The 27,191-nt window shown below is 36.4% G+C and overlaps 1 protein-coding gene and 1 long non-coding RNA gene across 6 annotated transcripts in view; one reads left to right on the forward strand and one right to left on the reverse strand.

The window, feature by feature from the left end:
* Positions 1–27,191, reverse strand: part of LOC115452964 (uncharacterized protein CG43867) — a 341,602-nt gene that overhangs the window by 243,542 nt on the left and 70,869 nt on the right. For all 5 annotated transcript variants that reach the window (XM_037437426.1, XM_037437430.1, XM_037437427.1 and 2 more), the window contains exons 3-4: positions 6,655–7,053; positions 4,789–4,948 (exon numbers count right to left, since the gene is read on the reverse strand). In XM_037437426.1, the coding sequence (XP_037293323.1) occupies positions 4,789–4,948; positions 6,655–6,806 (312 nt within the window). In that variant the 5' untranslated portion in view covers positions 6,807–7,053. The remainder of the gene's footprint in view (positions 1–4,788; positions 4,949–6,654; positions 7,054–27,191) is intronic.
* LOC119188990 overlaps positions 6,938–27,191 on the forward strand; it is a 32,009-nt gene continuing 11,755 nt past the window's right edge. The window contains exon 1 of the long non-coding RNA XR_005112193.1: positions 6,938–7,126. This is a non-coding gene — a long non-coding RNA (uncharacterized LOC119188990). The remainder of the gene's footprint in view (positions 7,127–27,191) is intronic.

Here is a 27,191-nt window from a genome sequence, read left to right on the forward strand (position 1 = left end):
CCGAACGACGTTTACGCCAATTCCCTTACTTAATTAAAAGTTTCCACTCCCAGGACCATAAGTTCGCAATTCCTTTTATAATGCGGAGTGCCTTAATCGCCAATTACAGTACAATACAAACACTCGTGAATGAATTCAGATGATTCATTTATTTATTATTAAATGTTGGTGGTTGGCAACATTATATATTTTAATGGTAATTTTTATTTTTTAAGTGGCTATTTAAGAATTGTAACAAAATGTGCTTTTTGAACTTGTGAATTTTGTTTCTTATTAAATAAAGAATTGATTAGTCCACGAAGCAATTATTTCGCTCCACTTCCATACCCTTCCAAAATTTATCAAGAATGTTATATTCAGGAATTCTTCGGATGTATTCTGTTTTTAACAATTTCGTTCAAATCTTTGGGAGGACTATGTTCATCAGTGGACTTCCAAAGGTTAAATAAAACATTTTTTTGGATTTTATCGCGGTTTAAAAAAAACATATGTAAAATTTTAAACTGTAGGTAGATATTGTAATGTTGAATTTTCGGACAACCTAATCCTCAGTTGCCGTGACCATTAAGAGGCTTCGAAACGTCGGAAGAAAATTTATATACAAAAAAACACGATAAAATCCGAATTAATAAACATAATACATTTATGTTTATTAATTCTGAAAGCTTCCGGATATATTCTGTGCCTAACTGAATAGATATCACCGCACACACGGTAAAAAGTAAAAACTCACCACGGTGACAAATTTCGTGGTCTATCTGGGGTCTATCTTTATATCTAGAAGGAGAGGCTGGTATTATTCTGGCTAAGTTATGAAACGCTACGCCATTATAAGTTAATTTAAACATCATTATTTCGTATGGTCAGTACTTAATGCCTTACTATACCGTAATCATAAATTCTTCTTCTTAGTCGTAACACTCTTGACAGAGTGGTCGTGGTCGTCATGTAGAGTTTTCTGGAGCAGATGCAATACGCCTCATGATCTTACGCCATATCTCTCTGTTAGAGGAAATTCTGGTGCATTCATGTACGGGACGGTACATGAATGCATGTACATGGAATCATAAATTACTGTTTCGTTTAAATCCACATAAACTTGTACGAAGACTTTGTTCAACATTTTCATTATAGCAACAAAAAACTAAACTATTCCTTTGTATTAAAAATTGGCACGAGCGTTCCACTAATGAATCTCTTATAACAAGTCACCTCTCAATATCTTTGAAACCGTTTACACCAAAATCTTATACCCATTCGTTTAAAGCTCAATGACCTCCCTTCTCAAAAATCCTTTGTCTCTCGCATATCAGCTCTTCAAGTCGGCTGGTTTTTATGGCACATCATAGTTGGTGATGTATGCGCGCCGTTGACTCAGCATTAATGGGACTGGGGTTCGAGTCCGCGTTGAATTTTTCGGTTATTTTACCGAAGACTTTGATGTTTATAGTTTTTGATACATTATTTTGGGTGCGAGAGAATTTGATTTTTTGGCTCATATTTTTCGGAAAGTGTGTTGTATACTAAAATCTTTTTTTTTTCCTTTGTTGTGAGAACTAGCTTCTTATCAGTAAATTACAATCTAGTCTATAAGACTAATAAGCACTACAATTCCAACTTTTTTCTTAATCTCCAATTTTTTACGTTTTAAGTTTGTTATTTCACATCTTCACAATATTCGAAAAAAACCTGCTATAATATAGCAACAAAACTAATATTTACCTAACAACAATCTGTAGGACAAATTTAAATCCTACTTACTAAAATATAAAAACAAAAACGAATAGTAAACAGTGAATCCCAAGCTCCAGGAATCGAGCGTAATGAAAAATGGATCAGCCATCTATCACAAACTCTTTTCTTTGGCGTTAGTCAGCGGAACAAAAACTTACAGGAATATCGTGAATAATGTTTGGCGAAATTAAACTTGGCGGCAATAAAAAACAGATGACGTGCACTCTCACGGGTATATAAGGGTTAGTTTTGTTTAGATAACGCTTGCATTTGAAGCTAAATAGTTATGTTTTAGTGTTTATAAGGTTTAAAATGGCTTGTTGGTGTCATTGCAGTATACTTGGATTTTGAACGCTATAGGTTAATTGATATGCGGGTAGATCAACAAAAATGTATATAAGGTACTAAGGACCGTGTTTCTATACTATGAAACTATTTTGCAATATTGGTCCGTAGTCGGTCCGCCCCGTGACCACCAAGGCTGCAAACTCTTCGAATCGTCGACAGAAAATTATAATATAAAAACCGCATAATAGTTTTATTTCAATGAGATTGATTAATAAATAATTAATAAATTAAAAAACACGACCCTAAATTATTGTTCGGTATTAAAAATTTTGTTCAATAATGCGATAGGCTCGTATCATAATATCACAAGGTGAAAATAGTTTCAGCGGAGTGTGTTTTAGCTAACATATGTCAGTGCAAAGGTCATGTTTATATTTTCATGTAAAAAACAAATCGTTTATAGTGGGTAATCATTCGTTTTATGAATATTAACTGAGCAGAAAACCCAGTATCACTGCCCGCATTCAAACCCGAAACATCAGAGCGGTGTCATACCGCACAGACAATACAACAACGCCACTGACGCAGTCGTCTACATCTCTATGATAACCTAGTACTCACGACACGTACATTAACCTATTTCTGGTAAGTAACAGTGACGTATGACGTCACGCTAATTGTAATATATCGCAACACAGGATAACGTCACAATTACAATCGCTTACCTCGCATAACGTCTTGTTTATTGGACACTACATCTGTCAAGTTCGGAACACGATTCTGTACTTTGAGGTCAACAGGATCTGTTTTGAATTGATTATTATGTCTCTTTGTTGGTTCAACAGATCGGTAAATTAGAAATAGATATTTATAGATCAGACATATAATCCCGAACGTATTATGATACAAGTTTTGCGTTGTGGATATCAATTTTATCAAAATATCGAAATATGCTGGTAGTAGGATATATTTTATATTCGTCCGGATGGCGATCATTGTACACAAAGTGTTAAAACTGGCCATAGTGGCCTACGTAAATATGTCGCGATACGGGTGTTAGAACTGGCCCACGTAAATATATCGCGATACAGGCTTAGCCTATGTATATGCGGTTCTAATACATACATACATACATAACATACATAACATCACGCATTTTATCTCAGAAGGGGTATGCAGAGGCGCAACTAGGGCACCCACTTTTCGCCAAGTATGTTCCGTCCCATGATGTGATAGGGGGCGAGCCTATCGCCATATCGGGCACAAATTCCAGACTCCGGGCTGATACTGAGCAGAAAAACCCAAATATCACTTTTCCCGACCCGGGATTCGAACCCAGGACCTCAGAGCGCTATTGTACCGGGCATGCAATACAACTACGCCACTGAGGCAGTCTAATAGGCCGGCATAAATGTGTCGACTGGCGAGGGGTAATCATCTCTCGTCAGTCGACATTCTATTGGACCTCATTTTACTTACCATCAGGTGCCGTGAGGTCAATTCGCCGTGAACGTACAAAAAAAATCTACTTCAAAATACTAGATTTTCAGTCATATGCTATATCGACCTAAAGAAAAGGATAAAAGCAATGAGGGCTTGATATCTGCCCTTTTAAAATACTCCGCCATATCACAATTCCATCATTCACATCAAAATTCATTACCATCAAATATCGAATGAAAACAATGTCAAAAATAATAATAAATTTCATTACCGTCAAAGAGGGATTTACATATTTCCATTAGGTATTAGAGGAGGCTGGTAGTGAGCCCCAATTTGGCGCGGATGGGCGAAATCTCTGGATAATTGACGTGACACGACCCAGATCACGACACCGGAAACTGATTTCCGTGTTCTCACTGTTTGAATGGAAACAAAAATATTTCCCGGCTATTTCGGGGATTAGGAAGGTCGTGTCATTTTTAGCAAGTTTATTGAGCATAAGTGGTAAAGAGAATTATAATATATATGGAACATAAGAGGGTTTACTGATGGCATTAACCACAGACCCTGGAAACTTGTCTATGGTAATGACAATTCATAGTTATCAAATAAGGCTTAAAATATTAAGCTTAAAAAAGGTTTGTATTTTTGTTGTTATAACTATGTTTATATAATTATAATATTATTTATATGTATATTGTAGTTTTCAGTAAACGATCCCAATTTCCAATCCGATTCCGAGAATGAACCAATCAAAATAACTCGTTAGTAAGCATGTCAATAAACACTTTTTTCTGATTGGTCTATTTTTGTGCTAGATCGAAAAAAGCGATTAGAATCTTTTATTGAAAGGGTAGGTAGACATAGTTATGAGATCATGTAACGGACAGGGTGTAGAAAAGGCTTCAATGGCTTTAGTTAGGACTTTCACGAAATGAAACCATCACAAAGTTTTCGATTACTCAATTGGCGTACCTGTTAATATACTAGAATGTATAGGAACCTAAATAAATTTTACCAAAAAACGTAGTAATTGACTGTAATAATATTAATAAATACGCAGTATTTTACAGTGTCCTTTCCATAACATTGTGTATACCTGTAATTGGCTTGCATGTTTGTACCATTGTATTATATCTTCTATGACATGTTCTTTTAATGTGTAAGCTGCTGGTGTTTCAAATTTTTTTTAGTAAAAATGTATAATGTTATATGTCTGTGTTTATACTTATAAACAGCTTAAAGCATATGTGAATTTCCAAACATTTATGTTCATAAATATAATCCCATCTTTAAAAAACCGCAGCCAAAAACTCCACTTACCTTATCTCTCAACATGTCCCTGACTCTTGTGGCCTGATGGCGACTCCTGTGCAACTCCAGCTGCAGCTCGAGGCACCGCTCCTGCCAATTGACGGAGCCGAGCTCGGCCGATACCAGCTCATACTCCAACGGGTCAAGGCGTGATGAATGAGCTATCGGCCTGAAGGGACAAAAGAACATCGATGATTATTACAGCTGATCGAGTGAATTTGTGTTTTAACTAATCAGTACCCCACCCTTTTAATATGGGTTTGTAAATGAAATGTCAACTTTTGCTGTTAGTGTGCATTTGGTTGATATTTTTTTAATGGAATAGCGAAGAGTTACAAATTAAGAACATATTTTCAATGTAAGAAATAAACTTAAATGAGAAACTAAATGATAATAAATAAAAAAAGCAATATCAACAGAAAATACGATACACAAACCAATAATCAACATTTAAAAATGCATCCGCCGTTGAACCGCATAGTAATATCGGCCCATAAATACGGCGATGGTTCATTAATTTAAACGTGGGATATTTCGTTTGGTATTAATATTTTAGCGGAGTTTACATAGCGCTGTGGGATTTCATAGGATTAATACGCGAAACAAATGAGCTATTATTAATTTGCAATGATTAAATACTGGAGATTATTGAATGCGAGCCGGTTCAGAATTCTGATTGAATTTCATTTTCAATTGGTCGATTGTGTAAATTTAATTGAAATGTTATCGTATTTTGAGTTGTGATAGTGATTATTGATTATTTTTGTTCTGTTGATGAATTGTCGTAGTTAATCAGGTATTTAAATATTACTACGTCGTTTAAAAGAGGTAGAATTGCAACAAGCAAATGAATATTTTATGAAGATTGCCTAAAGATTGAAAGTATAATATATCTAAACAACAAAAATTCTTATGCTATAGTAATGATAACGCACTTAGCTACACTTGTAATTGAAAACACAAAATTACAAGACAAATTACAGTCATAATATTTTAATTAATAACTTACTGAGAAAACTAACACCATTCGTTCACATAGGCGAGCATTATAAAGGATTATAGTTGATCAAAACCCTACCTCAATGACTTATGCTAAAGCTCAATTCAGACAATAAATCACAAGCAAACTAATTGTGATGAATTCTATTAGTATAAGGCCTTGGTTACAATACGCCTACATTCACATTAAGCCACCCTACAGAACTAATGCCAGTGATTGCTATATGCAAATCAATTTGGTTGAATTACTCGCGGAATTAAGATGCCAGCGCGGGGTTAATTGAGTTGCGCCTACGCATTACACAATTTTAACGAACGTATTTAGTATCAAGTTCAGCGGTATTTAGTATGAATGTGAAGGCGTGGGAGGGAATAAATAAACCCATTAAAGTTACATATAACTTAACTTAGATATGAATTGTGTTACGGATATCAGATGATACGTAAGACTTAAAGTTTTGACATAGTTCTGTGCGGGGTTCGATCCTGCGACCATTCGTTTCAGAGCTCGCACACAGGCTGCACCATGAAAGCCACCTATAAGATATATTTCGATAGAAGTTTTAAATACTGTGTTCATTATAAAAAGGTGATAAGAGGTATATTTATGTGGTAAATGATGTTCAACTAAACAATGTACTGCCACGAAATAAGGCTGTAAATGTAAATACATTATCTATTTTCTTGTACAAAGTAGTAATTAACAACAAAGCGTTTCATAGTTAATACATTGATTTTGAGCCTAATATTATCATTAGATATAGCAGAAAATAAACAAAGGGTTTAAACGACCGTCGATCACCAGTGCGTACGAATAGGGGGACCTTTAGAGGAAAAGGAGATAAGAAGGGGACGCTAACAATAGTAGTGACTCACCTAGGCGGCGGCGGTGGTGGATCCCGCGACCTCCTCGGCAGCAGTCGGGGGCTGTTGGGCGTGCTGGCCGAGTGGCCCGCGCCGCTGTGGTCCGTGAACCTCGACAGCGGGTCGAATATCTGCGACAGCCGCCGCGACCTCTCCTCCGACATCGTACACAACACAACACAACACTACACCAAACAATATCACATCACGACGCGAACACAGTTTACACACAAATGACTATTTAGAACGGTCCGAGTGATTCAAAGCGCGGAAGTTATCGCTCGCCGCTGACAGATGGCGTTGCCAAGGGAGACGCGCGATTTGGCGCGAAATCTCCGTCGCCATCTTGTCCCGTGTGATGTTTTTCACAGTTTAATGTGGCTTTGCGCGGCGACCGCCGCATTTAGAACGCTGAAAAAAGAAATAAGCGGGATTAGCTTACGTGTCACGGTGAGCTGGCGACGCGACGTGGGAATTAGCTAAGGTGAGGCAATTAACCATTGACGCTGCGTGACATTTCGGTCTCGCGTCAAAATTAAGCGCCGTCACTTTGTCGTTAAGGAGCGTAATGGTTTGATGTGCGTCTAATTATTTTTGCTCAAAGTATGTTTCAACTAGTTTGTTTCCTAAAAGTGTTTCATTAATCACATTAAAAATATCAAGTGATTCATTTGGCAAAGGCGTACAATAACTTTCAACGCGGTTATAAAATAATGTGTAACAGAATCCCGATTGTCACAGGCATCAAATCATCACTCGTTAACATCCGAACTATAAAACTATTTTCGAGTGCAATAACAAACGATGCCTTAGCAGAAGTGTTATTCTGTTGGATTTTACAGTGGTCCCAATTTGTTCACAGTGCGTTACAAGTGGATGCGAGTGACGAATGAGTCGTAAAATAAAACGAATGGCTTACTATCAAATTTATTTTTCAGCGTCGATTGTTGTTTAACTAGGGATAATTTAGAATATGATTCAACATATTTATATTTGGTAGACATAATGTAGCAGAACTAATTTATTTATGCAGGATTTATCCTAACTGATGAAGGTACAGTTTTCATTAAGTTTGAACAGTATTGACAATACTCGTAAGAAGTGCAATACATACAGCATTCCATAAGAGATAATATGTTAATGAACAAACGTAGAGAAAACGATTAGTTTGTTTGCAAACAAAACCTTTACAACGTCCGTACAAGAAAGTGTTAAGTGTGCATAACACGCTTTCTCGCAAGTAAATAAATTAAATGAAAGTTAACAGTATAATGAAATCAAATACACAACTTATACTACAATTTATGTACGAATGCACATTTAACGCAGTTTTTAATAACTTTAATTGTCATAAAGTTTGTTTTCGAACAAAAAATGTACGTTATATTATTTTAATTACATAGAGTATTCACTTGAGCGTGAAAAAATACTTATTGAAAATTAGAACCGTTTCGTTTATACTCTGTGAAGTCGATTACATTATTTCTATTAACACACTCAATTTTTTTTTGTTCTACCTGCCAGTACTTTCATCTACGTCAAGCTAACTTGACAGTAATTATTATTACTTCAAACGGCGAAGTAACAAGAGTACCGTGTTGCCGCAAGTGACCGACACAAACTGACCCTTCATTATAGCACAGAGATGTGTCAACCCTTTGATATTCAAAATTAGTTCGTCTTACCTACTGGGACAGAGTTTCTCAAGTTTAATCGATTGAACTAATTAATTTGTCTTGGGATTAACAAATAATAATATTTTCATCTGTGTTTAGTAAGCGTAAAATATAAGAAAATTAATGATAACTTTAGAATGGTTATGTGTAGGCGTACCAGCTTCGATTGAATATAATACTTATAGCAGAATTCTTCGTATCACTATTAAACTCTCTTTTGCTTGCATCTTATTTTCTACATACTTAAGGCCGTTTTCAATAAACGATCGCAATCGCTTTTTTGATCTATCGTGAAAATAGACCAATCAGAGCAAAGTTTTATTGACATCCTACAAATGACTTATTTTGATTTTATTCTCGGGATCGAATTAAAGATTAAGTTCATTGAAAAGGACCGTTAGACAAAGAATTATATTACTTTAAATTTGTAAACAATTAGAATCGATTCAGTAGTTCCGGAAAATGCCTTTGTAAATAAGCAAATAAACGACTAAATATTAGTAAATACATTACAGACAACACAAGTAACAATGACAAATAGTCCATCCACACACAGGGTCGACAAAGCGCCCGTACAAAGATAACTGCTCCACTCAACTTTAATTTCCCAATTCACTCATTCAGTCGTTCACTCAATGTGGAATCGGTTTGAGAGCCGCTGCGCACCGGCGGACTTTTAACGGTAACATCTCATTTGAATGATGAAAGAGCGTGCAGAGACTATACCGGGTGTACGGCCATTCAAACATTTCAATATGAGTGAATGGTTAAATTGTTCGGGTGAATGGTTATTTTTATGTTTTAAATGAAGCGTAGCGATCGACTAAGACTGTTTGTACAAGGTGATTGAGTCACTATATGTTAGACTCGGTTTCTTGCAAAACAGAACTTAAAGTGGCAGTTTTGCTTAAGGTTCGTAAGAAAGGTAGTGAACTAAAATCGTTCAAATCATTCATTTAATAAAAAAAAAACCTAATTTAAAGCAGTAACTACGTACAATATGGCTATCGATTAAAAGGCTTTAAAGTAATTGGACAGACTGGCGTATACCGAGAAGCATCTTGCACGCGTCAAAACAAAATCACCGTTTTCACAAACTCAGACCAGATCTATAAAAAAATGCGCTAGTCCCTGTGCGTGAGTTAACTCTTTCTATTTTTTGCGGAAAAGAAGCAGACGGGACACTTAGTAGATAGTTCAATACGAAAATCGTGTTTACTTTAAAAAAATAATCGAATTAAACAGAGAATTAGTCAAAGATGAAGATTCAAAAGAACTTGTGAAAGAATATTTCAATAATGAAAATTTTGAGTTTGACAACTTTATCTAAGATTCATTCAAATGTCAACCTTAGATGCTATTACAAACGTACCTTAAAAACCTAAACATCACCTAAGATCGATCATAACATACTCAATACATGACCTTCAGTAAAACCGGACGTCCATATTAGATAATGTATATCAGTTGAAGTGAAAAATTGCTTGCAGGATGAAATTAGATGGCGTTGACCAGAAAATTGCCGGCTGACCCCCAAAAATAGTAGTCCGAGGTCGCGACGATATTCCAGTAGGTCAACTCTATATAGACGCAGCGGAACGGAAGAGGTAAATTGTGATCTGTTTTATAGCAGAGTCACGTTCGGTTGACAAAGTATTAAGCTGTCATAAATGTCACCGTGAGCATTTGTAACGTAGTTGTGTGAATCCGAATTGTAATTCAAAGCCTGAATTTCTTGAGTAGGTAAAGAGATCTTGTGTTTTAGTATTAAAGACACAGTTCGAAATTTATGAAGTTTCAACTAATGACAATTGAGCACTAGGAAGTTTAATTCCAAAACTCAAAGGCTCATATTTTTTCTGAATATTTAGAAATGATTTACTGCTCACCATCTCAACTTTACCACATACTTTGATGAATGTTATCATTTTCCTTATCAAGAGGCCCTTTAAAATAAGGTCAACCCTTTTTTTATAGGGCTTCCAAATTTTATCTATCCCTTTATTTTTACTTCACAGCGGTGGTTTTTCATTAATTTTATTTAAGACCCTTTGTGGAGTTGGAGTTATCTTTAATTGAAGATAAGAGAAAGATGAAATTTAAAAACGTAAGTTACCCGGCTATAAATCTTCGTCTGTCGAAAATTATCTTCAAAGTTGGGTTAAGACAATCTTTTGTAGCTTTATGTGGATATTTTCTCTTTTACTTTATCTTGATTAACTCTTAAAACTTAGACTACTTCTACAACCATCGCATTTTTTAGACAAAATATCATTGACGCTATACTATTGTCATTAATATATCTAAATCTTCAATTGTTAGTAAGAATTACATCACGCCTTTCATTTGTAATAAAAGAAATCCACAATAACAAAAGGACCCAAACCTACAAGACAATATCGATCGTAAAGACGTGGTTAAGAGCACTTACGTCCAGCATCTTGGCTGCAGTAATAACACTAGACACATGCACCAGATTACGGGATTTGTACTGTCCACTCGCTAAGAACCAACAAATGGCTCAAGTGTAATTGCTGCTATTCACTATAAACTTAATAAGATTTTGCAGTTCTTTGAATTCAAGATGTCTTGGTTTTTGTATAGTGACTAGAGTGTAAGTTTTTGTTGAATTTAATATTGTAGCGTACGATTATAATCTTTATGGTCAGCTGCATAATTCTCTCAGAGAAGAAATAAATTGTATGCGATTAACCTTTGATCGTTAGAATACGTTTAATGTAATTCATTCGAAAGATAAAGTAATAAGAATAAATTTAAGTACCTACATTAAATAAGAATGAAACACAAAAGAAAATATTATTATACTAAGCTAAAACATTTTCATTATCAAAGCATTGTTTGTATCTAAAGTGTTAATTCCTTCAAACACTGTTGATAATAATGTAAAAAGGCCAATTGTATCTGCCACGTTTAACTGCTTCTAGCTACAACTAAGATATACATCACATCAAGCAAAATATAAAAAAGCAGTGTCCATTACGGTTAACATTCACGCTAATGAGCACTGTTTGTGTACAAAAACTCCCTTCACAATGGCAGCGCAAATGACATATAGTACGTCTACCGCCATTGTGTTTCAGGCCGGTTCACTTCTCTATTTTGCGTTCGCTTCTCTTATTGCTTTGATGACAGATATTTTTAAATTTGGAATATTTAAGGCTGGAAGGTGATTCGATGCATGTATATGAGTTTTTTGTTTTAATTGTGGAAATTATTAATTATAGAAATATAATTTTGGATCACGGCAATAAAACTAACACACACGCCGTTTTTAATCAAGGTATGCAATGCAATGCACTCATTTTCCGCCGTGTGTATTTCGCTCCCTAATGTGATAGGGGATGAGCCTATTGCCATTCGCCAGATTTGATTGCCAGACTCCGGACAAATTTCTCAAAATTCCAAACTCCGGGCAGATACTGCGTAGAAAAACCCAATATAACGTTGCCCGACCTGAGGAACGAGCCCGACACCTCAGCACTGAATTCGTACCGTATTATAACTATGACACCGAGGCAGTACAAGTTTATTTAATCAAGCAACTCTGGTCTTTATTAAATCAGAAACAAATCATATCTAATGTTAAACAATACTATCATACCTATAAATAATATTCTAAAAACAAAACTGACATGAGTTCTACGTATTTTCCTATCATCGGTTCTAAAGTATTTCTTCATATTTACGAGGTTAATCACGTATCCGAAGTAAGGTAAACGGCCCGACTTCCGAGATACGGCTCAATAAATAGACTGGTCGTATCGCGAGATATTTAGGCACCCCCTTAAATTGGGGTGATCGATCCTTCAAGGGGTAACTAAATGAACGTTTAAGGAACCGCCGATAGCTTTATCGGTGTTTTAAGCCATTCCCTTGATGATGAGGTGAAGTAACTGCGCTTTTAGTGAAATGGGAAAAGTGAGGTAAAATAATGATTTTTTTTGTTCGTTACATTGTTTAAAACATCACATCAAGTTTTTTTTATTGATTTGAATGACGAGACGAGCTTGCCGTTCGCCTGATGGTAAACGATATGACCGCCCACAAACACCAGAAACACCATCCAACACCTTGAATTACGAAGTATTGTTTGGTATTCCCTTGCGCTCGCCATCTTGAAACATGAGATGTTAAGTCTTATCCAGTAGTTACACTGGCTATAATGTCCTTCATACCGGAACACAACGGTGACTATAGCGTTGTTTGGCGGTAGAAACAGACATTGCGGTGGTACGTATCCAAGCAGACTCTCACAAATGAGAGACCTACCACCAGATGTGAATATATTATTACAGTGAGAGTTTAGACATTGGCTAAACTAATTCTTCAACAAATCAATAAGTATTTGTAATCCTACAATTATAGAATCCCACATTCCTGATACAGATTCCGAACCTCCGACTGTCTGGTGACGCTGAACGGAACCCGTCATCAAACAATTCACAAGTAAACGGAACCCGACATCAAACAATTCACAAGTATAAACATTCCTTTTCAAGGAATCCCGCAAAAAATTCAAAAAATCCGTGCCTTACAGTAAAACAAATAACGTGGGTCAGAAATCTTTCCGCTCAGTTTCCTTAATTAAATATTTGGGTGACCGCGATGGATTAAACACAGGTGAAGCATTTCAACCGTTGGCGACATCTTTGTGCTTCGAGATATTTTGCAATATGGTGGTGAAATGTAGGTGCATAGTTGGAGAATAATTCAAGTGCACTGAGTGTGATTAATGTACCAACTACTTTTAAACATTTGTGGATTGTTTTTTGTTACTACTGGATCTTTATATGTATGAATTTATGTTTACGCAAATGTCAGTGACAACGAAGGCTGCAAAGCCGACGAAACGTCAGGAGAAAATACATAATATAATAGAAAAACCGCGATAAAATTCCACAAATAGTTTTCCTTGTTTAAATTTAAGCCTATCAGCATATTGGACACAGATTCCAGACATCCAGATCAGAAAAACCCCATATAACTACCCGACCCAGGAGTCGAAGTCGAGACCTCAGCGGTAGACGTACTGCCTCAGTATTGTCGACTAAGCCATCAAGACAGCTACATTATTCTCGTTATAAAAGCATAATCCAAACAGTAAAGTTGAAACAGTGAAAATTTCGATATGCATATGGAGGCCGGCGTTATCGATCAGGCTGTATCAGAGCGTAGACCATCGATTTGGCACCCTGCCCGATATCCCAGACTTGACGTCTTGCCTCTACGAGTTACCCAGTTCCTTGGACCTACTAAAGTTACTCGATGAGATCTCGGATAGCAGGCAGTTTAAGGCTATTTGCTTGTCTCTTTTGAACGTATTTTCATTTATTTTAGGAACAAATGATATCAGTATTAGTTTAAAAAACACACATCACGCGTTTATCCGCGAAGGGGTATGCAGAGGCGCAACCAATGTACCCACTTTTTGCCAAGTGTGTTCCGTCCCATGATGTGATAGGGAACAAGCCTATCGCCATATCGGGCACAAATTCTAGTTATGTTATTCTATTCTTCAATATTCTTCAATTCAATTTTATTCTTATTTCTATTCCGGGCTGATACTGAGTAAAAAAAGCCCAAATATCACTTTGCCCGACCCGGGATTCGAACCTAGGACCTCATAGCGCTGCCGTACCGCTCATGCAAAACAACTACGCCACAAAGGCAGTTAAAAATATTGTTGTAAGCTTATTACAAATCTTCACCAATAAAAGTTATTAGATAGTATTTTTTCTGGACGTTATACAATAAATTACTTTAACTCCTTTTAGGGTACAAAAACAGAATGCGAGGAAAAACATCCTGGTCAATAATGCTTGTGTGATTAAAAAGTAAGGCTTTTTGGATTTAAAGCATTACTTAATATTAGAATAAATGTTGGTGCCGGATAATCTTCCTGACACCTACAACCGCAGCTGTTACTACAGTTAATTTGATTATTTAATTGCAATATACATTAACACAACTAAAAACCACTTTTACAGTTCTATAAAATAAATCGAAGTAATAAAACAATGTACCAAATGATTGGTTAATTAACGGAAGAGAAACTAAGCATTAGATTCAGTACAGTGGCTTCACCTCGTTCCGCGATCATGAATATGATACACTACACTATAATTAATAAACTAATTAACTAATGTACATGCAAACATGTTGCATAACATCACGCCTTTGCCCTTTTGGGGGTACACACAGGTTGTAATCGCACGTTTCATGTTAGCTATAGACGAATCTATTGACATTTCCCGGACACAGTTCCAGACTTAGTTCTACAGTTCCTAAATCCCTTCAGTCGATCCGAAGTTCAATCTTGAGGCATTAACACATCAGTCATACTTTAAATACAATGCAATGCGAACAATTAAGTCAAGTAATTTAAATGTTTCTGCACGTGTAAAATACGAAGAAATCCTTTGGTACTGTAGGTTTGTGAGTGCTGCTGAATCTCTTAGATCATTCTAAGTATTCCATAATCTATCGAGAACCATCAGTAGTTCTACTATCACTAATCTAGGCTTATCTACGGTAAAGTTTGAGCTAATAATATTCAGCTTCCTTAGGTCGGCGATAGCCTAGTTGGGAGTGGAACGGACTGCCGAGACGAATGTCTGCAAGTTCAAAACCTAAGGACACACACTGCTGACTTTTCTAAAGTTCTTTGTGAATTATCGCTTGCTTAAGGCTGAAGGAAACCATCGTGAGGAAACATACATATCTGAATTGTTCTGTGAAAATTTTTGAGAGTATGTGAAGTCTGCCAATCCTCAATAGACCAGCGTGGACTAAGGCCTAACCCCTCTCAGTAGATGAGGCCCGTGCCCAACAGTGGGACAGCATATAATACAGGATTGACATAATTTTATTTCCTTAGGTCACCAATATTCAAAATGCATCGTCGCAATGTAAATAATTTCGATAAACTCTTTCGAATAAGATTTAGCTCAAAGAATAGAACTACTAAAGTTGGCACTGAGTTGGACTGGTATTAGATTAAGTTTGGAGATGGAATTTGGTTTGGTTCCACTAGTTTCTACGACTTCGACTCCTTTGGTATGTTTTTTCTTTAGCGTTCATTCTGATGGCTAGTCTTTAGAGTCTAAAATGGCTTAACAATGATTTTGATTGTAGCTATTATGATATAAAATTATGTTACGGCCGCATGTTAAATCATAAAACACAAAAAATAAATAAATTAAACCTAACAATCGTTTAAATGGATACTAATTAGAATATTTTTTCAACGCAACCAACTCAACACATACCTACTATATTATTTGCTACTATATTATTTGTCTCTTGTAACTATACCATACAAAATGAAACAAACAAATTTATCCCTTTTATTTCTATACAAAACGACACAAACGTAACCAAACTCTAAGCTCATACCAACAACCCTAAAAATCTAACAGTACAATTACTCAACCATCATCACAAGTACTCACATGTATACGCCGGGATTAATCTGCACGCAGCGGCTGTTTGCCCGGGGCTGTGACGTCACGGGCGCCAGACATTCAAAACCCAAAAGGCAGATTTTAATTACGACGACCGCCCGGGGCCCTGCGCGTATTGTGCTTTGAACGTTTGCCTCTGTATCGTGTTCTAAGTTTGAATTTTGGTCCTTTTCACACTGTTTACGGAGTTAGTTATAATGTAAAATGTTTTTAATTATTTATAACAATGCCAGCTCTGTATTATATACTCTCACACTGCTAAGCATTGACCTTCGTTATTTCTGAAAAGATTTAAACCTTTAAGTTCACCTTGCTGGCCTTGTGCTGATTGATTAGTCTAGCAATACTTTTTTAGAATCACTAAAGAGGTGACTATTTCGATTACCTGAGACCATGAACAAGAGTATGGTAATTTTTTCAGACAATTAATGAGATGAAGGGCCAATTTGTCTGACAGGTCCAAGCAGTAGTAATATCGTCTATAAATTGAAATTACATTATATACAAGGCCTGGCACCGTGCTTAATACCTGGAAGTTTTAGTATATAAGATTCCTGGGTGAAACTAAATCGTTTAGACATGCATTACCCCATAATTAAACATGAATCACACTCATTCATCAGCCAGATTACCAAAATCACTACCAAAATGTTCAGAAGTTGTCTAACACCGTTTTTACCATCTCCTTGCATCTCACCAGTCACCATCCTCTGTTCCACCATGTTTTATCTTCCACCATTTCATTAACTCTTCGATACATTAGATACATCATTAGCTGTGGCACGGGCCGTGTGTCGCGTATTTAATTACGTTTCTGTTTAACTTCCATTCGTACTGTTTACCGCGTCTCCGCGCCGTGATTGTGTTTGTTTTTCAAGTTTACTCGACAATTATTTATTTGGAAGGTGTCCTGCAATTAATATTACATTTAATTATTTTAGTACTGTATTTTTTTCTACCTGAATGTCATGCTTGCCTAATTAGAAGCATCTTGTGGGCAATAATGCCGAACATAGCAGAGAAATCTTACATACAAGCTGGATGAAGAATTATCATCTTGGATCCCGACGCTGTAACTTCAAAGTTACACTTCTATAAAGTAGAAATAATACATTTGTATATCAATCTCCACTATGTCAATCATATTAAACTAAACCAGATATTTACAAATAACAACTACATCAAAAAAATCACACAAGTACGTTCCCTATGACGTCATGCCTTAACAAAACCGAAACAAATGTTACGGTAACAACGATACTACACCGATAGTTCCCACGTAATATTTACGGCATAATTGGTACATTGCAATCCATCCTTTAAACTCAGAGTGCAATTGTATTTCGCTAATACGACATACACCCATTTGTCTTTAACAAATCTACATACATAAATACATACATAACATCACGCATTTATCCCCGAAGGGGTATGCAGAGGCGCAACTAGGGCACCCACTTTTCGCCAAGTATGTTCCGTCCCATGATGTGATAGGGGGCGAGCCTATCGCCATATCGGGCACAAATTCCAGACTGCGGGCTGATACTGAACAGAAAAACCCAAATATCACTTTGCCCGACCCGGGATTCGCACCCAGGACCTCAGAGCGCTATTGTACCGGACATGCAATACAACTACGCCACCGAGGCAGTCTAACAAATCTAACAAACAAAACGATACAAAACCGATAATTCCCGCTTTATATTTACATAAGCGATACGAATTCGTAACCGAATTAGGTCAACGATCCACCGGCACCATGAAATTGGCTCACATAGTAAAAGTTAATTTGGCAGACGGCCGAAATTAAGCACCGTTTACAATGTCCGCGAGCGGCGCCAATGATTGATGAGGATGCGCGGGATGCGGTTGTGGTGTTGGCGGAGGAGGTAGCGGGGCGGAAATATCGACGCTAATATATGAGGCATATTAATACACATAAAATAATTGGCCGATTTATGACAATAACTCATTTTTTTTCTGTAATATATTCACATCTGGTGGTAGGTCCCTCATATGTGAGAGTCCGCCTGGATAGGTACCACCGCAATGTCTTTTTCTGCTGCCAAGCAGCAGTGTGTCGTCACTGTTGTGTTCCGGTTTGAAGAGCATAGTAGCCAGTGTAACTACTGGACATAATAAGACTTCTCATTTAGGTCATCATGTATCAGGATGGAGAGCGCAGTGAAATACCAAACAATACTTTGTAATTCAAGGTGTTGAATGGTGTTTCTACTATTTATGTTGTAGTATCGCTTACCATCAGGCGAACGGCAATGTCTCGTCATTCAAAGTAATAAAAAAAACACGTAACGAAACGTGGAGCCTTTTGAATAAAAATATACATTGTAATTAAAAAGTTTTTAAATTTCTTTGTAGAGATTCTCTGAATCTCGCGAACCGAAAGCATATTTAATTCACGAAATGTTAACGTTGCCTTCATTAACAAGCATTTCGATTACTTTTATTCCAGGGTATATAAGTAGGTACCATAGCCCACAATTAGAATATTATAAAAAGACAATTTTTTATCCCCATTCCACTTTCTCATTTAAACTTGAATCTGCTAAACGCGTATTCCATGACCACTCGCAACTGGCGATAAACCGTGCGTTAAAGTTTACGACATCACCGTGTGACAGGCCGTCTGGTCGATTCGCGCGTTATACGCCATCTGTAATTGGATTTGGCAATTATTTTTTATCTTCACCGCGGTTTAATTTCCCAATTCTTTGAATGGGTCAGCGATATTATATGGAGATAAAAGTCGTCGGTAAAATAATTCCAACCAAACGGTCTTTTTTACTTTAAATTAGTCGAAAAAGTGTGGCTTTGAACTATACTGTTATGAATTTTGGCACATTTTTATACATGCTAGAGAGGTCGTCGAGAAGTAAAAATTTGACAATCGAATTGAATATATTAGTAACACATATTATATACAATTTTATTTTCCTGCAGCCCTATATATGAACTTCAACCAGTTCGATAGTACCTTCGGTTTGTCATTTCAAAAAGGCACTTTCCTATCACCGACTTACCCCTTAACGACACGACCAGCACAATCGCACACAGTAAACAACATTCACAAACAACACTTCATAATTATTGAAACATTCGTTCCATTTGCATTGAAATGAACGTTAACACGTGATTTGTTACTGGGACGTAATTAAACGTCCTGACTGCCTCGGTGGCGTAGTTGTATTGCACGTCCGGTACAATAGCGCTCTGAGGTCCTGGGTTCGAATCCCGGGTCGGGCAAAGTGATATTTGGGTTTTTCTGCTCAGTATCAGCCCGGAGTTTGGAATTTGTGCCCGATATGGCGATAGGCTCGCCCCCTATCACATCATGGGACGGAACATACTTGGCGAAAAGTGGGTGCCCTAGTTACACCTCTGCATACCCCTTCGGGGATAAAATGCGTGATGTTATGTATGTATGTACGTAATTAAACGCATGGATCATGAGGTCGGTTGGTAATTTGCTGCAAATGTAAGGTAATGAAGATTCAAATCGGGGATGATAGTCGTATTTTGATGCTTAACAAGTCTACATAACGTAGGTTCTTTAAAGAAGATAAGGTATCTAAAGATAGCTCTTTGATATTTCTCAGGAAGTTTGCTTGGTTGGTTTACCTTGTGTTTTTGGTGCTTTATCTTAGCAAGTAGAGCACAAGAAAACAATGAATTTTCCCAAAATGTTTGTACTAGACTGGTCAGAAATATTAATGACATTCGAAAAAATGTATGTTATTTGTGAAAATTACCAATATAAATTCCGGACAGACATTTATTGTAACCCAAAAATCTTAAACATATAATTTTCAAGCGACCACACAGTTCCCATCTACTGAGATCCTAAAACCATCAGGATCTACAACATTTCAACGTTTCTAAAATAAATATATAATATCTACACAGAATGATCACGTCATATTCAATACGGACAGGATATATTTAACATTTCAGAACGGAAACCGATCTAGGTTAGGTTAGTAAACGATTCGTTGTCGGTATATTTTTAGTATCAATCCATTGGTTTACGAGAGACTATAATGGTTCATAAAATATTTTTATATTTAATATCTCAAGTTTATTAGAAGTATATAATAATATAATAATAATATCAGCCTTGTACTTTATACTGTCCCACTGCTGGACACGGGCCTCCTCTGCCACTGAGAGGGATTAGGCTTTAGTCCACCACATTGGCCTAGTGCGGATTGGTAGACTTCACACACCCTCAAGATTCCTATTAGGAACTTTTCAGGTGTGCAGGTTTCCTCGCGATATTTTCCTTCACCGTTAAAGCAAGCGATATATCGCAAAGAATATACACATCATTTTAGAAGTTCAGAGATGTGTGCCTTTGGGATTTGAACCTGCGGATGTTCATCTCGACAGTCCGTTCTACACCCAACTAGGCTATCGCCGCTCAGAAGTATATTTATTTTAATAATAATGCAATATGCCGTAAGCGTAAAATTATTGGCCAAGACAAAGAACAAGATATATAACAAAAGATATTGAGACGATCTCTTGGGCACAATAAACTGAGCGCTACAGGAACGAAACAGCCGTACAGAAATTGCTGAAGTTTGAACATTTACGAATATGTAAATACACGGAAGTATTATATTTTTATAGTTAGTTATGGTTTTAACATTGTCTTTCCTAAACACGCAATATTGACGTAAGTACCTACTTTGTACAGTCAGCCGCAAAAGTAACTGAACAAATTTGAAATTTCAAACCTTAAACTTTAGTATGCGTATCAACAATCGTTTATTTCTTTCTATCTAATGGTCACTCTAATAACTATAAAATAAAGGAAGGCGTGAGTTTTTGTGTGTCCACTCAAATTTCTTGAAAATAACTTCACACGGCCTTGTTACGAGTGTACAATGTCATTCTTCTTTACGAATAAAATTCACAACCGCGTCTGTCTGTCTGGACACCATAAATCGAGAACTATCAAACGGATTGCGATGAAATTTGGTATGAAGTTAAATACGCTGTGAAGGACATAGACTACCTTTGGTCCAGGGAAAGTATATAGCGAGACTTCTATCATAGTAAAACTTTCAAACTGCCAAAAACGCAAGCAAATCCTAGTAGAGAATAAGGTTTAATATTCCATGAAAAACATTAAGCGATTTTAACCAGTCCAACGCGCACGCACGTTGTCGCTATATCAATATTGAATACGCCTCCGGGCGCTGTCCACCCCAGCTTAATAAAAACAAGCCTTCATAACTTTATTTTGTATGAGCAATTTGTAAAATGGAACAGAATTTTAAATTCGAACTATATATATATTCGTATAAAGCACATATCTACGTAACTGGGTAGACTCAAGGCTGTTTTTACATCCACAATTCAAGTTTTTTTTTATCGCAATCCTAACCATATTTGATATCAGACAAAAATTTCCATTGCCCCAACTAAGGTGTTTCTCGTTTCTCAGTCTGAATTTGCCAAAAAAGTTCTAAATTCAATCATTTGTATATGTAAATATTTAAGTTCGACTCGATTGATTACGCACTTACTATTTGACATTATCATTTGTGGCCGCGACCATTAAGGACGCAGTCTTTGAACCTACAATAAATAAATTGAACAAATAGTCATAATTTTATTTTATGCAGATGTATTTCTCTGACGAAAACTAAACAAAACCTAATAGATCACTTTAAAATCCTTTTAAATACAACTATTATAGATAAGCGCCATTAATAAATCAACAAATATAACAAAGAGCATGGAACAAAACATCGAGAAAAATCAACAAAACATACGGTGCAATAAAAGAAAAAGCAGGGGGAGTGGCGCATCCACACGAGATGCGGTAATCCGGTCTGAGTGGGGCTTAAACTGACACTGTCGTATAATTACTCACCGGCAGTGCAACTGTTTAAAATGCAATAAAAACTGCTTTAAAATTGCGGTGATGACTTTCCAGGTATTTTTATTATTTAACAATAGGCATAACACAGAACACAATCATTATAAATAATACTTAAGCACTAAATTACATTAAGACTAGATTGTATTCCTTAAACCTATGCCCTAATTGAATTTATACTACGGAAACGACTCTACAAAAGACAATTAACAATATAAACATCTGCTTATACTTAATTGAGTTATATAAACATAAATTGTATGGAAACTAAATTGAAATACCTATAAACTACTTAATTTAACTACTCCAAAACATTAAACAATCAGAAGGTAAATAAAACAAAAGCAGAGACAATGCATACGTCCGCACTGATCGAGTACCGAGTTGTGAATGTTAAGTAGCTTTATGGACAAGACAATTTAGATTTTCTAATCATTAAGATTTATGATCACGCAATTGGGAAAGACTGGATTCGGAAAGCCCAAGACCGCAGTAGTTGGCGAAATAAGAAAGAGGCCTTTACTCAACATTAGGTGAAGACTGAAGAAGAAGAAGAAGAATTGAGAAAGGGTAAATCATACGCTTTGGCATACGTAGATTACGTATAACAAGAAAATTTTATCGAAATATCTATCACTTTCTTTAGATTTCAAAAATAATTTTATTTGTTTACAACCAGCTGCCTGCCAAAAAGACCACGTATAAAATCAAAAGAATGATAGAATTAAAAAATAAATTGCATTATCAGGAAATTCTATTTCAAATATTTTGTACTAAACCTAGCAGTGGCAAAGGGCCCATTTAACCCAATTCCTGCCGGCTTCCCCTTATGTAGAATTTCTGTAGAATCTAATTATCAGCAGAACGATTTTCAGACCACATTTATGCATATTAGTAACTATATGTTGTGTTCTCTTTCGGAAATTTTCAACTTTCGCCACTAATACCTATCCCAATACGTTTAAAACATCAAAAGTATTTTTAACTTTTTCCCCAAACAAGCACCGGTGATAATGCACATTCCTACTGACCCCATTTTCAAACGACACATTAGACAAAGGTTAATGAACTGAATTACCGGCGAGGCCAACAATTTTGACATTGCAATTTACTTAATTACAGTTTGCCTTTTGATGTTATGCCACATTAAATGTTAAAGGCCGCGTCACGCTTGCGGGTTATAATCAAAATTTCAATTGCAGCCTCAGGTATGTACAATCAATGTGACAGGAGATTACATCGTCTTAGATAATGGAAATGTTTGTGTTTACAATTATTGTTAAATAGGGAACTAGGTTTATTCATTTTCCTAACTACCGCCAAATGGATGAAAGTATATTGCTAGAAAAATAAAAACTATATTTTGCTGGTGGTAGGATTTGTTTTATATCTTCCCGGATAGTAACCACCGTACACAAAGTGTTAAATCCGCCATAACGACTCACATGAGTGTGTCACGTTCCGGAATCAGCCTGTGTATATCCCGTACCGACAGGCCGGCATAATTATATCGACTGTTGAACGGTAATCATCTCCCGACAATCGACATTTCATTCCATCAGGTGCAGAGTTACCGTGCCTCTATATATAAATAGAATTATTCATTTTAAAAACATTGTATCGTTCTCTAGCATTCATTAACTACTTAACAGACTAAATAAATATACAGGGTAGTGCTGTGTTTCCAACTAGGTATATCCTTGTGGGTATCGCAACTGATCCCACGACACGCAGAGCTAGTGCAAATATTTGCGAATTAAACAAACATTTGTGCCAATGCGGGAACTCTTTACTCGCTGCACAGAGGTCGTCAAGCGATGTAAATACAGAGTACAGACAACACAATCATCAAGTACGATTTACATATACGTATTGTTTTGAACATGACTAAAGCTGTTACAGATAGCGTTGACTAGTTCGTCCAATCTAGCCGTTTTGAATCGCATTAATTCTGCTAAACTTTTATTATGAAACTTCAATAGGAATAAATGTAGTAAATATGAAAGAAATGTAAGTCGACACCAGCCTTTGTAGTAAAAATTCCATAAGCCAATTCCACAAACATAAATCAATAATATCGTGTTGTTTCTACTATTTTATCTAGAAAAAAATTATGTTTATAAAATTTTCTAGCTAAAACTGTCATGAAACGAACTATGAAATTTTATGATTAATTAAATAAATCAGAATAAATACATGAGCGGTAAAACTTGTTGGTAGGGGCGTGTGGCAATAGTATAAGTCACTACGTGTATAAGAGGCTGACCAGACAGCTTGGCTATAAAAAACAATCCGCAATCAACCAGTATATTAGATTATGATGCAACCCTTCCATAATGGGGTGTGGTAAACTCATCCGCATGACATAACGTGCCTCTAGTCACTTTTGCAGACCGTACGTATAGAGAGAAGTAATGTTCTCTCAAAAATTCTTCTGTAAGTCTCTAAAATTTTCAGTCTATGGGCCGCAAAATCGCTTTAGCTCTTATAATTTTCCAACCTATATAAGTACAGATTATGTTAAGGCCTTCTGTTTATCATACAGACACCAAAGTCTGATAGTAATCATTAATCATGACAAATCTCTTTCAGACTGGTTGGTATTTACAAAAAAAAAAAAAAAACATTTTAAATTTCGAACGCAAAATTCAAAACAAAACACGTAATACAGATATAGCCAGGTATCTGGACTTTTTAATTCCAGCAGAAACAAATCAGAACGGCGTGACAAAAGAAACAATGGGAGGCCACGATAAAGAATAGAAATTAGCATGTCTATTTAGGGCCGTTGCGTTTAATTTATTAGAAACGGGGGTTCGTGAACGGGACTCGTAAAACGGGCTTTTAGGCGATATTGCGGGCCGGTGGACGTCGCCATGCTAGATGAAAGGATTTGTGGAAAAAAAAATATTTTCGAAAATATGAAAATGTTCTAAGGTCTAATGTGTAAATTTTAAAATGAAGAGCAACAAGGTGTAGTTTTAAGAAAAAATATGATAATTTGCGGGTAGGGTTTTTCTTTGTGTTTGATTTTTTAAACAGACGTCGCTGGCATTGTGTACGTGGTATTATGCATCCCTATAGTGATCTAGGAACTTTTCGCAGGAAAGGCTTTTCACGCGGACGAAGCCGCGAGCAACACCTAGTATAAAATATAAATAAAAACCGCACAATATGAACATATCACTATCATCACAATTACACAGAATGTAATTATAATTTGGCGGCACATGGCATGAAGCGGTCCTTAATTAGTGTCATCTCGGAGCTAACAAGGTGAAAGCCATATACAAAGTAATACAATGTTTTTGGAAACGCTTCCGTCGATGGAACGTTACTAAAGATTAACAGAATTGTTAATTAAATTTAGCTTAACAGCAGCTCTAAAACTATGTATAATTTTATAAGCTAGTGGTTCTGCTCGCAGTCCTGAAAGGCTGTTCCTAACAGAAATAATGTAAATAACATTCACACACACAACAATACGCATTTATCCCCCAAGGGGGGTATGCAGAGGCGCAACGAAGGCACCCAATTTTCGCCAAGTTTGTTCCGTCCAATGATGTGATAGGGGCGAACCTATCGCCATATCGGACACAAATTCCAGACTCCGGGTTGATATATAATAATAATAATAACAGCCCTGTATTATATACTGTCCCACTGTTGGGCTCGGGCCTCCTCTACTACTGAGAGAGAATATACTTCACACACCCTCCAAAATCCCTAATACAGAATTTTCTCAGGTATGCAGGTTTCCTCACGATCTTTTCCTTCACCGTTAAAGCAAGCGATAATTCACAAAGAATACACACATATTTTTTCTAGAAAAGTTAGAGGTGTGTGCCCTTGGGATTTGAACCTGCGGATATTCGTCTCGGCAGTCCGTTCCTCAACCAACTAGTCTATCGCCGCTTTTACCGCTGGGCTGATACTGAGCAGAAAAGCCCAAATATCACATTGCCCGACCCGGGATTCGAATCCAGGACCTCAGAGCGCTGTCGTACCGCGTAAATAATTCTAACAATTAAGAAAAATGCGCCGAGTCGGCTGGTCGCAGCGACTCTTGGTCGGCGACCAAAACACAGGCCGAGTTAGCGGGACGACCGGCGACTAAGTGCGTACACTTATATTAAGCTGAATGTCACAGTCGCCGTCGAAATTGCCGGCGACGAGTCGACAGTGCGAAATAACTCTAACTTACAGAAAGTCAACGCACTGGTAGAGACACTTTTGCTGCTGTATATTTTCATGTCTGATTTCTGGTCATAGCTACAGAAGGTGTCTTATAAACTAATCAGTCCTCTGCTTTCACGTGTAACTTCTGACCACAGCTAGAGAAGATCTCTAATAAACTAATCAGTCCTCTCTATTCTTTTTCCCTGATCTAGGCCATACCATTACCACCCTTCCGACCATTCACTCTTGCTATTTTGCTATATATATATATATATATATATATATATATATATATATATATATATATATATATATATATATATGTTCAGAGGTTTATTTATCTTCCAACACCGTTAATAACTTACTAAAGATCTTCATTAAAATGTCAAATTCATTGGACCATAAGCCATAGTAACAGAGCGTGTTTTGACATGGCAATTAATATAATTCCTTTTGATGTTCAGGCACATTGAGTATAACAGGCCGTGACGGGCTGTTTCCAATTGGTTTTAGAGAAGGAAGTCGAATGACAGGTGATGCAATGCCCTGTTTCATCTATCTACGTATCATAATTTGATTGGTCAAAGTAATTTTAGTTGTAGCGGAAAGGTTTTAATTTGAACTGTATGTATTAATTATTTAAAATCATATTTGTTTAGGTGGAGTAATTGAGTTCATATTTTATTCTAACTTTAAAATTACAAAAGTTTAAAAATGAAATTAACATCTAATTTTTGTGACGCACACCGAAAGCCGGGCGGAACCTTAAATTTTAGGTAACAGCGTAATTTAAGTGTTTATCATCAGATATACGAGCTGTTTCGCCATTCGAAAACCTAAAAACCATTGATGTATATTCTATAGGCACGAACGTCCATATAAACTACTTATTTGTTCAAAATCTGGAGTTAGAACTGAAATTCGCTGCAGCGCTAAAACATCGGTTGTCGTCTAAACATTTTTTTTTAACATGCAGTGGTAAAGCGCTTTAAATAGTTAAATTGCAACCTATACCGGATTGCAGTATACTTCAGTTGAACACAGTGTATTCGGAACGCCAGATTTAGTAGTACATATATATCGATGATAAAAACAGTCCAACATAGCTAGTTCAAAGCAGTCCAATCGAATTCTTGTTAGGTAAACATTTCAGTTTCCCTTTTAAACGGTAAACAACTATCAGGTTGGACGTTAAGACACCATAAATTGCTGTTTCACGGCCCACTTACGAATGAAAAACTTATCTAACTCTTACGGCTTTGTACGGTTGGCAACAAACTGTTAGTTCAAATGGAGTTTCTG

The sequence above is a fragment of the Manduca sexta genome, chromosome 11 (assembly GCF_014839805.1).
Source record: "Manduca sexta isolate Smith_Timp_Sample1 chromosome 11, JHU_Msex_v1.0, whole genome shotgun sequence".
NCBI classification, from domain to species: domain Eukaryota; kingdom Metazoa; phylum Arthropoda; class Insecta; order Lepidoptera; family Sphingidae; genus Manduca; species Manduca sexta.